Here is a 17,836-nt window from a genome sequence, read left to right as displayed (position 1 = left end):
CTGTGATTAGATGAAAGGAAAGAGATGGACAGAACTGTGATTAGATGAAAGGAAAGAGATGGACAGAACTGTGATTAGATGAAAGGAAAGAGATGGACAGAACTGTGATTAGATGAAAGGAAAGAGATGGACAGAACTGTGATTAGATGAAAGGAAAGAGATGGACAGAACTGTGATTAGATGAAAGGAAAGAGATGGACAGAACTGTGATTAGATGAAAGGAAAGAGATGGACAGAACTGTGATTAGATGAAAGGAAAGAGATGGACAGAACTGTGATTAGATGAAAGGAAAGAGATGGACAGAACTGTGATTAGATGAAAGGAAAGAGATGGACAGAACTGTGATTAGATGAAAGGAAAGAGATGGACAGAACTGTGATTAGATGAAAGGAAAGAGATGGACAGAACTGTGATTAGATGAAAGGAAAGAGATGGACAGAACTGTGATTAGATGAAAGGAAAGAGATGGACAGAACTGTGATTAGATGAAAGGAAAGAGATGGACAGAACTGTGATTAGATGAAAGGAAAGAGATGGACAGAACAGTAATGAGATGAAAGGAAAGAGATGGACAGAACTGTGATTAGATGAAAGGAAAGAGATGGACAGAACTGTGATTAGATGAAAGGAAAGAGATGTACAGAACTGTGATTAGATGAAAGGAAAGAGATGGACAGAACTGTGATTAGATGAAAGGAAAGAGATGTACAGAACAGTAATGAGATGAAAGGAAAGAGATGGACAGAACTGTGATTAGATGAAAGGAAAGAGATGTACAGAACAGTAATGAGATGAAAGGAAATAGATGGACAGATCTGTAATTAAATAAAGGAAAGAGACAAAGTGGAGGGGATAGCAACATAAATAGTTTGACCATGTTGTAGAACAGCTCTACATCTCTAAATACATGGCTTGGTGACTTGAGAGGTTATAGAGGAAGATAAACACGCTGTAATGATTTCCAACATTAAGCATCATTTAGAATGCTTGATAATAAGAGGTAATAAAGCCTACGCTGTAACTCAGTGGGTATCCTTTGATTAGGATATAAAACAAGTGGATGCATGTGGATTCTCTTACTGCTCATGGCCTCTGGAAATAGTTAGGCGGAGTCCCAAATGGTCCCCTATTCCCTATATAGTGCACTACTTTGACTAGGGCCCATAGGGCTCTGGTCAAAAGTAGTGTAATTTGTAGGGAATAGGGTGCCATTTGGGACACAGACTTAATGTAATAGCTACAGACTTTCAAGTTGATCTACTGTAGCTTACTTCAGAGAAGGAGTTATAACATTCTCTACTGCTACCCCCTCTTGTGTCTTAGATCAGGGTTTCCCAAACTCTGTCCTGGGACCGCCCCTGGGTACACGTTTTGTTTCCTCCCTAGCTTGATGACTAGTTGGTCATTTGAATCAGCGGTGTAGTGCTAGGACATAAACCAAAATGTGCACCCAGGGGGGGCCCCAGGACCAAGTTTATAGTATGGATATAGTTAGTATGCCAAAAGTTCCCGGATGACGTACTAAATTCGTCAAAATTCGATGTATGCAAGCAGTGGACAATATTTCCATGCTTTTAGGCCCCATAATGCAATTCTTCAGAAAATGGGCGTGGCTTCATAACTTTTCAGATTTGATGAAAATGCCAGAAAATATGCAGCCAAAGTCCGACGAGAGCGGATACAAATTCATTGCTTTAACTAATTATGACAAATGTTAAGAATAATGTTGAAAAATGTAATAAAGTAATACCTTTTCAAATAAGTTACGTTACACATTATGTTGGCAAAAGTTTGTTAGCTATGCTATCCTTACGAACCGCATAGCATTACAGCAGTATGTACTGGTATGTTAGCTAACGTTAGTTGGCTACTAATACATCGAACTTGCCAGGCAGTATTTTTTCTCCTGAGGGGGAATAGGCTTTGTCGTGCCCTCTTTGCCTTGATGCAAAGCTGTCATCAAGGTAAAGGGTGGCTACTTTGAAGAATCTCAAATATAAAATATATTTTGATTTGTTTAACACTTTTTCGGTTACTACATGAGTCCATATGTGTTATTTCACGGTGTTGATGTCTTCAGTATTATTCTACAATGTAGAAAATAGTAAAAATAAAGAAAAACCCTTGAATGAGTAGGTGTGCCCAAACTTTTGACTGGTACTGTATGTTAGGCTGGGATTCACCATGTCAAAAGGTTTTTCCCCAGGTGGACGAACAATGAGGATATTTACTGCGACTTCGATGAGAACCTATGGCCAAATGCTCAAGACCGGCTTGATGCAAACTAGTGCCGGCTAAACGTTATGTTTCTTTCATTTCTTTCATTTGATTACATTGTAAAAGATGTCTTCAGTTATCACACCTTTGATCAGACATAGGATATAAATTATGTACATTTTATGATCAGTACATTTTAATGGGGGTAGTGCAAGTGCATTGCCTAATGTGAAAACAGTGTAATGTACTGTAATTTTCAGTACTGTAGCATACTACATTTTGAAACATGTATATAAAAAATGTAGATATTGGATTGACTGGTTGTTAAAATTAGTAAATTGAGAGCACATCATTATGTTGGGTTTTGGTGATTAAATCAATGTACTCATTATATTTCACAGCAAAGTTATATTTTGGATCAATGATTGTGTGGTGAAGAATGTCTACAAACAAAATGAATGCACAGTGAAAGGTTTTGAATGTAAGACTGGCTGCGTTACAATTGTTACCAGTTTGGAGTTTTGTACTAAGAGTTTTTCAAATTCACCACCTACTTGGGAAAATAGTAACAAAGTGATAAAAAACTGTATGTGTGTGTGTGTGTTATGTGTGTGTGTGTGTGTGTGTGTGTGTGTGTGTGTGTGTGTGTGTGTGTGTGTGTGTGTGTGTGTGTGTGTGTGTGTGTGTGTGTGTGTGTGTGTGTGTGTCTGTGTGTGTGTGTGTGTGTGTGTGTGAGTGTGTGAGTGTGTGAGTGTGTATGTGTGTGTACATACGTTTGATGAGAGCCTGTAGGGAGGTGTAGACTGGTAGATGTCATTGTGGTAGGTGTGTGTGCTGGGGCAGCGTGCAGTAGCCTGTCTCTTCCCACGGCCCACAGAGCGACTCTGCATCATACAGCGGCCCACCTCTGCTGGTGTCTGCTGGGGGGCAGAGAACGGGTAGCACTCTTCTGTCACCACACTGAGAGAAAGGCAGAAAGAGAGAGAGAGATGGAGAGTGGAGAGAGAGAGCGAGAGTAAAGAGAATCATCAATTCACAGCTAAAGAACCAGAAATTCACTCTTCATTTGATCACTTAAAAAGCTCCTAATATTGTGCCTGGTGTCGCAATAAAATATGTCCTACCCTATGCGTCTCATGTACCACCAGGCTCCGTCGATACGTCCTCCAGCACAGCCCCCTTGGTTGCGTGTATCACAGGAAATTAGGTTCTGTGGCGACAGTTGAGGGGTCATGTGACCCATCGACTGGATGGAGATCCGATCCGATGCCACCGCTGAGCAAGGGAAAGAGAGATGGAGAGAAAGAGAGGTGGAGGGAAAGAGAGATGGAGAGAAAGAGAGATGGAGAGAAAGAGATGGAAGGAAAGAGAGATGGAGAGAAAGAGAGATGGAGGAAAAGACAGATGGAGAGAAAGACAGATGGAGAGAAAGAGAGATGGAGGGAAAGAGTGAAATTCTGGGAAATGTTCTAAGAGATAAAGAAATGATAAGGGGACGTTCTGGTACGTAAATGATAAAGGGACATCCTGGTACTTACATGATAAGTGGACATTCTGGTATGTAAATGATAAGGGGACGTTCTGGTACTTAAATGTCATTTTGAAAGCATTTTACAATTTTCCCAGTATTTGCAATATTGCGAAAAAAATGTAACCCACATTTACCAGTATTTTAACAAAATGCCAGTACTTTATCAAAATACCTGTATTTTACCAGTATTTTGATTGTATTTTTCTACCATGTAGTGTCTCACCTGCAGTGGAGAAGGCCCAGGAGGCAGCGCAATTGCCCTGGTCCAGAGGTTCGTGGATCTTTCCAGGCCACTTCTCTGCTGCGTTGAAGTACTGAGGCAGACGATCATTCTGAGGGTCCATATTCAGCTGAGCAGGGGGATAGAGAGAAGGAGGACAACAGGAATTAGCTACTGTACAATTTCAATCCTGTTTTAATGTACTTGACCACCTTGATATTTTATTTGGAAGTATACAAATACAATTTATTATTACTCCCAAAAACAGTAGGTGTTCCAACGGCCAGACAGGAAGAGGAGACTGACAAACCAACAGCAAGAGTAGACTGACAAACCAACAGCAAGAGGAGACTGACAAACCAACAGCAAGAGTAGACTGACAAACCAACAGCAAGAGGAGACTGACAAACCAACAGCAAGAGGTGACTGACAAACCAACAGCAAGAGGAGACTGACAAACCAACAGCAAGAGGAGACTGACAAACCAACAGCAAGAGGAGACTGACAAACCAACAGCAAGAGGAGACTGACAAACCAACAGCAAGAGGTGGCTGACAAACCAACAGCAAGAGGAGACTGACAAACCAACAGCAAGAGTAGACTGACAAACCAACAGCAAGAGGTGGCTGACAAACCAACAGCAAGAGTAGACTGACAAACCAACAGCAAGAGGAGACTGACAAACCAACAGCAAGAGGTGGCTGACAAACCAACAGCAAGAGGAGACTGACAAACCAACAGCAAGAGTAGACTGACAAACAAACAGCAAGAGGTGACTGACAAACCAACAGCAAGAGGAGACTGACAAACCAACAGCAAGAGGAGACTGACAAACCAACAGCAAGAGGAGACTGACAAACCAACAGCAAGAGTAGACTGACAAACCAACAGCAAGAGGAGACTGACAAACCAACAGCAAGAGTAGACTGACAAACCAACAGCAAGAGGAGACTGACAAACCAACAGCAAGAGGTGACTGACAAACCAACAGCAAGAGGAGACTGACAAACCAACAGCAAGAGGTGACTGACAAACCAACAGCAAGAGGTGACTGACAAACCAACAGCAAGAGTAGACTGACAAACAAACAGCAAGAGGTGACTGACAAACCAACAGCAAGAGTAGACTGACAAACAAACAGCAAGAGGAGACTGACAAACCAACAGCAAGAGGAGACTGACAAACCAACAGCAAGAGTAGACTGACAAACCAACAGCAAGAGGTGACTGACAAACCAACAGCAAGAGGAGACTGACAAACCAACAGCAAGAGGAGACTGACAAACCAACAGCAAGAGGTGGCTGACAAACCAACAGCAAGAGGAGACTGACAAACCAACAGCAAGAGGAGACTGACAAACCAACAGCAAGAGGAGACTGACAAACCAACAGCAAGAGGAGACTGACAAACCAACAGCAAGAGGAGACTGACAAACCAACAGCAAGAGGAGACTGACAAACCAACAGCAAGAGGAGACTGACAAACCAACAGCAAGAGGAGACTGACAAACCAACAGCAAGAGGAGACTGACAAACCAACAGCAAGAGGAGACTGACAAACCAACAGCAAGAGGAGACTGACAAACCAACAGCAAGAGTAGACTGACAAACAAACAGCAAGAGGAGACTGACAAACCAACAGCAAGAGGAGACTGACAAACCAACAGCAAGAGGAGACTGACAAACCAACAGCAAGAGGAGACTGACAAACCAACAGCAAGAGGTGACTGACAAACCAACAGCAAGAGGAGACTGACAAACCAACAGCAAGAGTAGACTGACAAACCAACAGCAAGAGTAGACTGACAAACCAACAGCAAGAGGTGACTGACAAACCAACAGCAAGAGGAGACTGACAAACCAACAGCAAGAGGAGACTGACAAACCAACAGCAAGAGTAGACTGACAAACCAACAGCAAGAGGAGACTGACAAACCAACAGCAAGAGGTGACTGACAAACAAACAGCAAGAGGAGACTGACAAACCAACAGCAAGAGGAGACTGACAAACCAACAGCAAGAGGTGACTGACAAACCAACAGCAAGAGGTGACTGACAAACCAACAGCAAGAGGAGACTGACAAACCAACAGCAAGAGGAGACTGACAAACAAACAGCAAGAGGAGACTGACAAACCAACAGCAAGAGGTGACTGACAAACCAACAGCAAGAGGAGACTGACAAACCAACAGCAAGAGGAGACTGACAAACCAACAGCAAGAGGTGACTGACAAACCAACAGCAAGAGGTGACTGACAAACCAACAGCAAGAGGTGACTGACAAACCAACAGCAAGAGGAGACTGACAAACCAACAGCAAGAGGAGACTGACAAACCAACAGCAAGAGGAGACTGACAAACCAACAGCAAGAGTAGACTGACAAACCAACAGCAAGAGGAGACTGACAAACCAACAACAACAAGTTCCTAATGATACTTTTATACGGAATGTGCAACGTTGATTATTTATCCACAATAGAACATTCATGAATTTAATACAGTGAGATGTCTGTTAAGTTATTCTATTGTAGAGGACTTATTCACAGACGATTAGTACCATTTATCCTAATGAGTTAGAATGGAAACAGAAACTTTGATCTGTCTCCAGACCATAGAACTGATTGAACTGACTGAGGGAAGCTACACTAATAGACAGCCTCAGGGTAACAAAGACATTGAAAGCGGGGAAGGAAAAATAACTGCTCTCACTGGAAATAATATGCAACTATGTGATTCATCTACAAACACCTGAGATTGAAAGGGGAGCCTGATCCAGCTTTAAACGCCTAATATGGACTCACTGGAGAAGCCTCCAACTCCAGAATTAAATCACTATGATAATACCTCAGACAAATACCTGGTATAGCAAGCTTATCATAATGCTTATCACATTAAGTCATGACGGGGAATGTCTATGCTGCCTCACATATTCCTCACCAGTCCAAGAGGTTCTGCTATATGTGTCATGAGTCATCTAACCAAAAGGGTTGCATCCCAAATTGAACCCTATTCCCTACATAGTGCAATACTTTTCACCAGAGCACTACAGTATATAGGGAATAAGGTGTAATTTGGGACGTAGACAGGCCAGGTCTGGAAGTGGGAGGCATGCTTAACCCTGCCGTTGTGTAGCATTAGCATGTAACTCTATCTTTGTTTAGACAGAGCGCAGCGGCTGATACGTCCTCCTCACATTCCTCCTGCTAATATCTATGTGTGTGTGTGGCTCCAACCCCCAGGGTTTAGGAGGGGACTGGGCCAATCCATTACCCAGTATGACTGTTAGACGTGTGGGGACTGAGCTGGGAGACAGACAACAGACAGAGAGATCTATGAATAAGCTCTCCTGCTTAGATCTGGCTCCTGGTACAGGTAGGGGCATGTCGGGCTGGGGGAGTGGGGGATTGGAGAGAAGCAAGTTGAAGGGAGGAGGAGTGGGGGAGTTAGGTCTGGAGGATGTAGGGGGAGAGGTGGGGATGGTGGCTGGGAAGGGTAGGGGGGAGAGAGGAAGGCCAGTCAGTCATGTTGTCTGAAATGGAGATGGCTAGACCCCATGCTCCCCTACCCTCCACCCCATCCTCCCCTCCACCTCTATCCTCTACCTCATCCTCTACCCCTATCCTATCCCCTCCACTCCTATCCCCCTCCACCTCTATCCTCTACCTCTTCCTCTACCCCTATCCTATCCCCTCCACTCCTATCCCCCTCCACCTCTATCCTCTACCTCATCCTCTACCCCTATCCTATCCCCTCCACTCCTATCCCCCTCCACCTCTATCCTCTACCTCTTCCTCTACCCCTATCCTATCCCCTCCACTCCTATCCCCCTCCACCTCTATCCTCTACCTCTTCCTCTACCCCTATCCTATCCCCTCCACTCCTATCCCCCTCCACCTCTATCCTCTACCTCATCCTCTACCCCTATCCTATCCCCCATCCCCTCTCTCCTTAACCTGTCTCTGATTGGCTCTTACATAATCTGTCTGGTTAGATGTAAACAAAGCTAAAGATGGCACATAGCAGAGAGTAGGATTCCAAGATCCAGACAGACAAAGAATTATCAACAGACCAATAACAGGCTTCACCTGGTAGCCATAGCTGGTAATGATACAGGCCAGGCCAGCAGAATCTTTATATAAAATGTTATGTCATGGGTCCCCCTTGATGCACACACAATTTAAAAAGCAGACTGGACTGTCCCTCACTCTCAAGGTCAGCATATCTGCATCCCATGTATGGGTTCCGGTAAAAGTAGTGCACTATATAGGAAATAGTGTGCCATTCGAGATGAATCACCCAGCCCAACCCTTTCCCTACCAAGCAGACAGGTCTTCTCACCTGCATCTCGTTCATGCTCATGATAGTCCTGGAGGGCCTCTGTGTCCCCAGGCGATACCTCAGGCCTTCATCCAGAGACATGCCATAGAACTGGCTGTAGTTTGCTGCCCGCCAGCTAGGGACACAGAGGAGAGGAAAGTCCAAACAGTGAGTGTGTGCATTAAGGCAGCCACACAGTTTACGTAAACAGAGCCAACGGGGTATTGCAGTGTCCTTTTACGTATTACAAACAAGAACGCCCCATGAAATTGGGAACGCCACGTATAGTTCCTTGCGCAGACTTGAGGGGCAGTATTGAGGAAGTGGTGAACGGGTCAGCTGTTTGTTTACCTGCACCCACCCGCAATTGCTAATAACCCATCCGCAACCACCCGACTATATTTTTTACATTACGTTTTAGTCATTTAGCAGACGCTCTTATCCAGAGCAACTTACAGTAGTGAATGCATACATTTCATGCATTTTTTGTTTTAAATATATTTTCTTTGTTCTGGCCCCTGTGGGAATCGAACCCACAACCCTGGCATTGCACACACCATGCTGGCGTTGCAAACACCATGCTCTACCAACTGAGCCACAGGGAAGACTGTGATATATGTGATGAAGTGACAATCTGAGGCCCACACCCAACCCTAATATAGAAAATGCACAGTAGTCTACAGTCAGACAGCAGAACGATTTTTTGAGAGGCTGTTTGTTAGTCAACTTGTCTATAATTAGATCCATGCAGCTTCTCTTCTGTCATTATACAGTATGCTGCCTTAAAAGACCGAAATAAACCCTTGCTCACTAGAATAATGTAATAAATTGATCAAATTAATGCTTCAATCTAGTTGACATCAGCAAAGTTTTCTCTGTCATCTCTGCTTCTTTCAGGGAGCAAAGAAGTTTAGCGACCGGGGAGAGAATATAGCAACAACAAATAATACTAAGGGAAAGATTTCCTGTGCAAAATGTCCAAATGACATCAGTTTGACCGGTTGTAAAGAAATAGAAAGCTGTGAAAACGACCCAACATGTTTCTGATAGATTTCAGTTCTGCTTGGATACATATTTTATGTGGTTGAAATACTATCAGCTTTTATGATGCTGATAAAGACAGCACCTCTACAGATGGTATCTAACTGCACATTCACATTCTCTCAAGATGTATCATTTTACTGCAAGAGTTAATATTAAGGTTGTGTGAGAGGTTATAGACCTACAGTCAGTGTCCAGATTTCAGTTTCCGTTTAACCCATCTGAACTGTAGGCTACAGTTCCCTTCATGTGCCATAGGCCTATTTGAAGTCCCCGTCTTGTACGGCTCTTCACAATCATCATTTGCTAGATATTACTGTACAGTTGGAACTAGAAGCACAAGCATTTCACTACACTTGCATTAACTAATCATGTGTATGTGACCATTAACGTTTGATTTTGATCACATATAACACAACCGGCACTGCTATCATCCTCTACTACCACTCACGGGTGGCAGGTAGCCGAGCGGTTAGGAGCATTGGGCCAGTAACTGAAAGGTCGCTGGTTCGAATCCCCGAGCCGACTAGGTGAACAATCTGTCGATGTGTCTTTGAGCAAGGCACTTAACCCTAAATGCTCTAGTAAGTCTCTCTGGAGAAGAGCATCTTCCAAATGTATAAAATGTACTTTTCTGGCCTTCCTTATATTCATGTTCAAGAGTCGAATTAGCAGCTTCTCCCTTATTGAATTCAACTCTGACATTGTCCTTTGTAAGTTTTTCTGCCTGTTCCCAAAAGCATTTGGCGATTGGCGTGTGGGCTATTTGACACGCGTACAGTTAGGCCCTGATGTTTAGGCTTACGCATTAATGCCAGATAATGAAATAAAAACATCAACGTAGACAATAGATATAAATTGCACAAGAGTTACTTCTTTATTCAACCCGCCCCCAACCACCCGCCCTTGATCCACACAATATTTCATGACCATAAACACGCCCGCAGGTTATGAGTCAACCCGTGCATTACTAGTGTGCATGCGTATGTTTGTGTGTGTGTGCATGCGTGTGTGTTTAAGTGCTCTTACCCATAATTTCCTCTGTTGACAGCCTGGATCATGTCATTCTCTATCAGACAGGCATGCTGCTCACACTCCCAACGCCCAGTTGTTCCACACGTACTGTAGGAGGTAGAGGAAAGAGGGGGAGAAGAGCAGAGAGTTAGAGGAGGGAGGGGGAAAGAAAGCAGAGAGGTAGAGGAGGGGAGGGGGAGAGAGAGCAGAGAGGTAGAGGAAGGGAGAGGAGGGAGAGAAAGAGCAGAGCGGTAGAGGAGGGGAGAGGAGGGGGAGAGAGAGCAGAGCAGTAGAGGAGGGGAGAGGAGGGGGAGAGAGAGCAGAGCAGTAGAGGAGGGGAGAGGAGGGGGAGAGAGAGCAGAGCAGTAGAGGAGGGGAAAGGAGGGGGGGAGAGAGAGCAGAGAGGTAGAGGAGTTGAGGGGGAGAGAGAGCAGAGCAGTAGAGGAGGGGAGAGGAGGGGGAGAGAGAGCAGAGCAGTAGAGGAGGGGAGAGGAGGGGGAGAGAGAGCAGAGCAGTAGAGGAGGGGAGAGGAGGGGGAGAGAGAGCAGAGCAGTAGAGGAGGGGAAAGGAGGGGGGGAGAGAGAGCAGAGAGGTAGAGGAGTTGAGGGGGAGAGAGAGGAAAGATGGGAATGGAATAGATAGAAAGAAGAAAGAGTGTGACAGAGACAGCGAGAGAAACAGACAGAGTGAGAGCGAGACAGAGAGAGACACGGAGAGAGACACAGAGAGACACAGAGAGACAGAGAGAGAGAGACACAGAGACAGACACAGAGACAGAGAGAGACAGAGAGACAGAGACAGAGAGACACAGAGAGACACACAAAGAGACACAGAGAGAGACACACAGAGAGACAAAGAGAGACACAGAGAGACAGAGAGACACAGAGAGAGAGACACAGAGAGAAAGACACAGAGAGAGAGACACAGAGAGAGAGAGAGAGAGAGAGAGAGAGAGAGAGAGACAGAGAGAGACACAGAGAAAGAGACAGAGAGAGACACAGAGAGAGACAGAGAGAAACACAGAGAGAGTGAGAAGTAAAAAGAGAAAGGGGCAGATAAAGAGGGGGCAGATAAAGAGGGGGCAGATAAATGAAGAAGTCAGCAGAGGGAGGGTACAGGAGATACAACGTTAGAATGGACAGAGGTCAGAACTGAGAACATTGCTTTAGATTCATGACTAATGGTGACACTAATAATTATAATAATTGGAAGTGTATTAATGTACTGCACACACTGAAGTTCAAGTGATCAATGTAATTTACTGATTGTTGTCCACTGTTGTGAAGAAATGTTTCTAAATTACAAAAGGGACAAGGAAGCCAACAGAGAACGTTTGAAGAATAACAAATAAATAAGAAGCTATACTGTATACTCTAATTCCCCGGGAGAGACTGAACAAGTGGAACAAGAGACTTGGCAAAGAGAAAGGGAAAAGAAAGAGAGAGAGAGCGGGGCAGAAGGAGAGAGGGGGGGGGGGCAGAAAGAGAGAGAGAGCGGGGCAGAAGGAGGGAGAGAGGGGGGCAGAAGGAGAGAGAGAGATGGGAGGGCAGAAGAAGAGAGAGAGGGGGGGGCAGAAGGAGAGAGAGAGGGGGGCAGAAGGAGAGAGAGAGAGGGGGGGGCAGAAGGAGAGAGAGAGCGGGGCAGAAGGAGAGAGAGAGATGGGAGGGCAGAAGAAGAGAGAGAGGGGGGGGGCAGAAGGAGAGAGAGAGAGGGGGGGGCAGAAGGAGAGAGAGAGCGGGGCAGAAGGAGAGAGAGAGATGGGAGGGCAGAAGAAGAGAGAGAGGGGGGGGGCAGAAGGAGAGAGAGAGGGGGGCGGAAGGAGTGAGAGAGAGGGAATGAAGGGGAGGAACAAGAGACCTTTTAAGGCTATAGAGCACTGAAACATATCCATTTTTAGTCAGGAGGAACCAGGGGGGAGTGAATACTAACCAGTCTGAATGGACTCGTTAAGTGGATATTAAAACATGACGACATTAAAATGTTTGAGATCCACTGATATAGCGGATTCTTACTGTCTGTGTTGTGCTGTGGGGATGTATGTGTGTGCCAAGACCCCCGGAAAGAACTAGCAGCCAGGGACACACAGAGTACAGTACAGTAATACGCTGTGCCCCAAATGGCACACTATTCCCTATATAGTTCAATATAGGTCCATAGAGTTCTGGTCAAAAGTAGTGCACTATGTAGGGAATAGGGTGCCATTTGGGCCACAGGTCTGATAGGCCTACTGTACAACATACTGTATGGAAGAGTGTGTGATGTAGCTATACATTGCCATGGGAACACCTCTTTAAGCCAACTGTGTATAATATGTTTAGGGCCTGCCAGCCATAGTTCAATAGAAGACTTGCTGTAAACATTCATTATAGCAATCTATGCATTCATAATGAGTGACATAATCACACAGGTGGGTCACATACATTGCTATCTAAAGGACGATGATGACTTAACTTCTTATCCTCAACCTTATACATTATGAACCCTAATGACTGGTCTCTCTCACACAGCTCTACCTATAAACGTCAGACTAGAGTCTGCTGTATCTGTGGTCCTGTTTTAAGGACTCCCTAAAACCACCAAAACACGCAGAGCGATGGGACGACCCCAGCCAGATTGATAGGAAGACGTCCCCAGCCAGATCAATAGGAAGACGACCCCAGCCAGATCAAAGGGTAGACGACCCCAGCCAGATCGATAGGAAGACGACCCCAGCCAGATCGATAGGAAGACGACCCCAGCCAGATCGATAGGAAGACGACCCCAGCCAGATCGATAGGAAGACGACCACAGCCAGATTGATAGGAAGACGTCCCCAGCCAGATCAATAGGAAGACGACCCCAGCCAGATCAATAGGAAGACGACCCCAGCCAGATCAATAGGAAGACGACCCCAGCCAGATCAATAGGAAGACGACCCCAGCCAGATCAATAGGAAGACGACCCCAGCCAGGTCGATAAGAAGACGTCCCCAGCCAGATCGATAGGAAGACGACCCCAGCCAGATCGATAGGAAGACGACCCCAGCCAGATCGATAGGAAGACGACCCCAGCCAGATCGATAGGAAGACGACCCCAGCCAGATCGATAGGAAGACGACCCCAGCCAGATCGATAGGAAGACGACCCCAGCCAGATCGATAGGAAGACGTCCCCAGCCAGGTCAATAAGAAGACGACCCCAGCCAGATCGATAGGAAGACGACCCCAGCCAGATCGAAAGGAAGACGACCCCAGCCAGATCGATAGGAAGACTACCCCAGCCAGATCATTAGGAAGACGACCCCAGCCAGATCAAAGGGTAGACGACCCCAGCCAGATCGATAGGAAGACGACCCCAGCCAGATCGATAGGAAGACGACCCCAGCCAGATCGATAGGAAGACGACCCCAGCCAGATCGATAGGAAGACGACCACAGCCAGATCGATAGGAAGACGACCCCAGCCAGATCGATAGGAAGACGACCCCAGCCAGATCGATAGGAAGACGACCCCAGCCAGATCGATAGGAAGACGACCCCAGCCAGATCGATAGGAAGACGTCCCCAGCCAGGTCAATAAGAAGATGACCCCAGCCAGATCGAAAGGAAGACGACCCCAGCCAGATCGATAGGAAGACGACCCCAGCCAGATCGATAGGAAGACGACCCCAGCCAGATCGAAAGGAAGACGACCCCAGCCAGATCGATAGGAAGACTACCCCAGCCAGATCATTAGGAAGACGACCCCAGCCAGATCAAAGGGTAGACGACCCCAGCCAGATCGATAGGAAGACGACCCCAGCCAGATCGATAGGAAGACGACCCCAGCCAGATCGATAGGAAGACAACCCCAGCCAGATCAAAGGCAAGATGACCCCAGCCAGATCAAAGGGAAGATGACCCCAGCCAGATCAATAGGAAGACGACCCCAGCCAGATCAATAGGAAGACGACCCCAGCCAGATCGATAGGAAGACGACCCCAGCCAGATCAATAGGAAGACGACCCCAGCCAGATCAATAGGAAGACGTCCCCAGCCAGATCAATAAGAAGATGACCCCAGCCAGATCAATAGGAAGACGACCCCAGCCAGATCAATAAGAAGATGACCCCAGCCAGATCAATAGGAAGACGACCCCAGCCAGATCAATAAGAAGATGACCCCAGCCAGGTCAATAAGAAGACAACTCCAGCCAGATCAATAGGAAGACGTCCCCAGCCAGATCAATAGGAAGACGTCCCCAGAGCCAAATAAATGAGATAGCTACTGAAAGCGTGAGGTGTCAGCAACAGACATGGCCTCGATTAGGCAAAGAGTTATCAGGAGTTGTTATCACGGCCAACTGCTTAATTACTCGAAGACTCCGCAGCAGATCCTATCATGACCACTAAAGCCTGGACTTATCAGACACAAACGCTTCTCACACACATGGTGATAGATAAATAAACATTAACAAACACACATGCAGATATTCACAGACCGCAGGAGGCTGAAATAGAGCGGTATCAAACACATGGTTTTACCATTCCATTCATTCCATTCACCCAGTTAAGGTGCCACTAGCCACCTGTGCCACAGACACTTCACACACACACTTACACATTGAAAAACAAATGGATGCACGTGTAACCGATGTGAAATGGCTAGCTAGTTAGCGGGGTGCGCGCTAACAGCATTTCAATTGGTGACGTCACTCGCTCTGAGACCTTGAAGTAGTTGTTCCCCTTGCTCTGCAAGAGCCGTGGCTTTTGTGGAGCGATGGGTAACTATGCTTCGTGGGAGGCAGTTATTGATGTGTGCAGAGGGTCCCTGGTTCGGGGCGAGAAGTGGGACGGAAGCTATACTGTTACACACGGACAAAGCTTTCGCAGATTACTCAAGCAGATGTTGAACTGCATGTTAGTAGTGTGGTGTTGGCCATGACTGCTATGATATAGTAGCCTACTGTTGTAAGGAGATCACAATGGGGAGGAGGAAGAGATAAGGACAGTTGGGGATGACCAGAGCAGAGAGGGGAGAGGGGGGCACACTGAGGGAGAAGGACAAGGAGAGTGTTTGGTTATCTAGGAACAGAAGTACTGTCCTCCACCCAAAACCCTGTGTGTTACTGTTTTTTTAATCACTTTGGTACTATTTTCACAAGTATGTGGTAAAATATCTTAGTACAAACCAGAAAACAGATCATGAAAAAATGTTTTTTTTTTTTTACTTTAAGCACATTTTCAACAATTAAAATCCCTCAGTAACATTTTCACCAAACCTGATCATTGTTTCATCTATAAATACCTTCCACATAAAGTCATTGCCTTTCACAATGCAATGCTCACAATACTTTTCATATAATTCTCTTGTAATGTGGTCTGTGTGTAGCTTGTGTAGAGGAGTCAGGCGCAGGACAGCAGATATGAGTAAATAAACGTAATTTACTCAAAATAGACAAATATAATTCAATAAAACGAGCCCACATAACGGACCGTCTTACATACAATCACTCACGAACAAACATGTGGGAACAGAGGGTTAAATAATGAACAAGTAATTGGGGGATTGAAACCAGGTGCGTAAGACAAAGACAAAACAAATGGAAAATGAAAAGTGGATCGGCGATGGCTAGAAGGCCGGTGATGTCGACCGCCGAACGCCGCCCGAACAAGGAGAGGGACCGACTGCCGAACGCCGCCCGAACAAGGAGAGGTACCGACTGCCGAACGCCGCCCGAACAAGGAGAGGGACCGACTTCAGCGGAAGTCATGACATCTCTTCTCATTTATTTGACAATCAAATAATCCAACTGCGCTTAACATTTACTTACTAAACCGTTTGGTAAACTTATAGGTTTTAAACTGGTTTGTCTACTATATATGGATATAGAGAACTACATAAATAAAATATGTGTTTGTAAATTATAAACATCTAAATGACATGTATGATACAAGATAACCATACATAATGACTACTGTAAATTATAAACATCTAAATGACATGTATGGTACAAGATAACCATACATAATGACTACTGTAAATTATAAACATCTAAATGACATGTATGATACATGATAACCATACATAATGACTACTGTAAATTATAAACATCTAAATGACATGTATGATACATGATAACCATACATAATGACTACTGTAAATTATAAACATCTAAATGACATGTATGATACATGATAACCATACATAATGACTACTGTAAATTATAAACATCTAAATGACATGTATGATACATGATAACCATACATAATGACTACTGTAAATTATAAACATCTAAATGACATGTATGGTACAAGATAACCATACATAATGACTACTGTAAATTATAAACATCTAAATGACATGTATGATACATGATAACCATACATAATGACTACTGTAAATTATAAACATCTAAATGACATGTATGGTACAAGATAACCATACATAATGACTACTGTAAATTATAAACATCTAAATGACATGTATGATACATGATAACCATACATAATGACTACTGTAAATTATAAACATCTAAATGACATGTATGATACAAGATAACCATACATAATGACTACTGTAAATTATAAACATCTAAATGACATGTATGATACATGATAACCATACATAATGACTACTGTAAATTATAAACATCTAAATGACATGTATGATACATGATAACCATACATAATGACTACTGTAAATTATAAACATCTAAATGACATGTATGGTACAAGATAACCATACATAATGACTACTGTAAATTATAAACATCTAAATGACATGTATGGTACATGATAACCATACATAATGACTACTGTAAATTATAAACATCTAAATGACATGTATGATACAAGATAACCATACATAATGACTACTGTAAATTATAAACATCTAAATGACATGTATGATACATGATAACCATACATAATGACTACTGTAAATTATAAACATCTAAATGACATGTATGATACATGATAACCATACATAATGACTACTGTAAATTATAAACATCTAAATGACATGTATGATACATGATAACCATACATAATGACTACTGTAAATTATAAACATCTAAATGACATGTATGATACAAGATAACCATACATAATGACTACTGTAAATTATAAACATCTAAATGACATGTATGATACATGATAACCATACATAATGACTACTGTAAATTATAAACATCTAAATGACATGTATGATACAAGATAACCATACATAATGACTACTGTAAATTATAAACATCTAAATGACATGTATGATACATGATACCATACATAATGACTACTGTAAATTATAAACATCTAAATGATATGTATGATACATGATAACCATACATAATGACTACTGTAAATTATAAACATCTAAATGACATGTATGGTACATGATAACCATACATAATGACTACTGTAAATTATAAACATCTAAATGACATGTATGATACATGATAACCATACATAATGACTACTGTAAATTATAAACATCTAAATGACATGTATGGTACATGATAACCATACATAATGACTACTGGT

The 17,836-nt window shown here is 43.8% G+C and overlaps 1 protein-coding gene across 2 annotated transcripts in view; it reads right to left on the bottom strand.

Annotated features, from left to right (window-relative positions):
- Window positions 1-17,836, bottom strand: part of LOC106570498 (tubulointerstitial nephritis antigen-like) — a 71,995-nt gene that overhangs the window by 25,854 nt on the left and 28,305 nt on the right. For both annotated transcript variants that reach the window (XM_045694901.2, XM_014142904.3), the window contains exons 4-8: window positions 10,356-10,448; window positions 8,307-8,421; window positions 3,973-4,099; window positions 3,343-3,493; window positions 2,992-3,178 (exon numbers count right to left, since the gene is read on the bottom strand). In XM_045694901.2, the coding sequence (XP_045550857.1) occupies window positions 2,992-3,178; window positions 3,343-3,493; window positions 3,973-4,099; window positions 8,307-8,421; window positions 10,356-10,448 (673 nt within the window). The remainder of the gene's footprint in view (window positions 1-2,991; window positions 3,179-3,342; window positions 3,494-3,972; window positions 4,100-8,306; window positions 8,422-10,355; window positions 10,449-17,836) is intronic.

The sequence above is a fragment of the Salmo salar genome, chromosome 14 (assembly GCF_965601325.2).
Source record: "Salmo salar chromosome 14, fSalSal1, whole genome shotgun sequence".
In the NCBI taxonomy this organism is placed as follows: Eukaryota; Metazoa; Chordata; class Actinopteri; order Salmoniformes; family Salmonidae; genus Salmo; species Salmo salar.
This window is presented reverse-complemented; position numbering and strand designations above follow the sequence as displayed.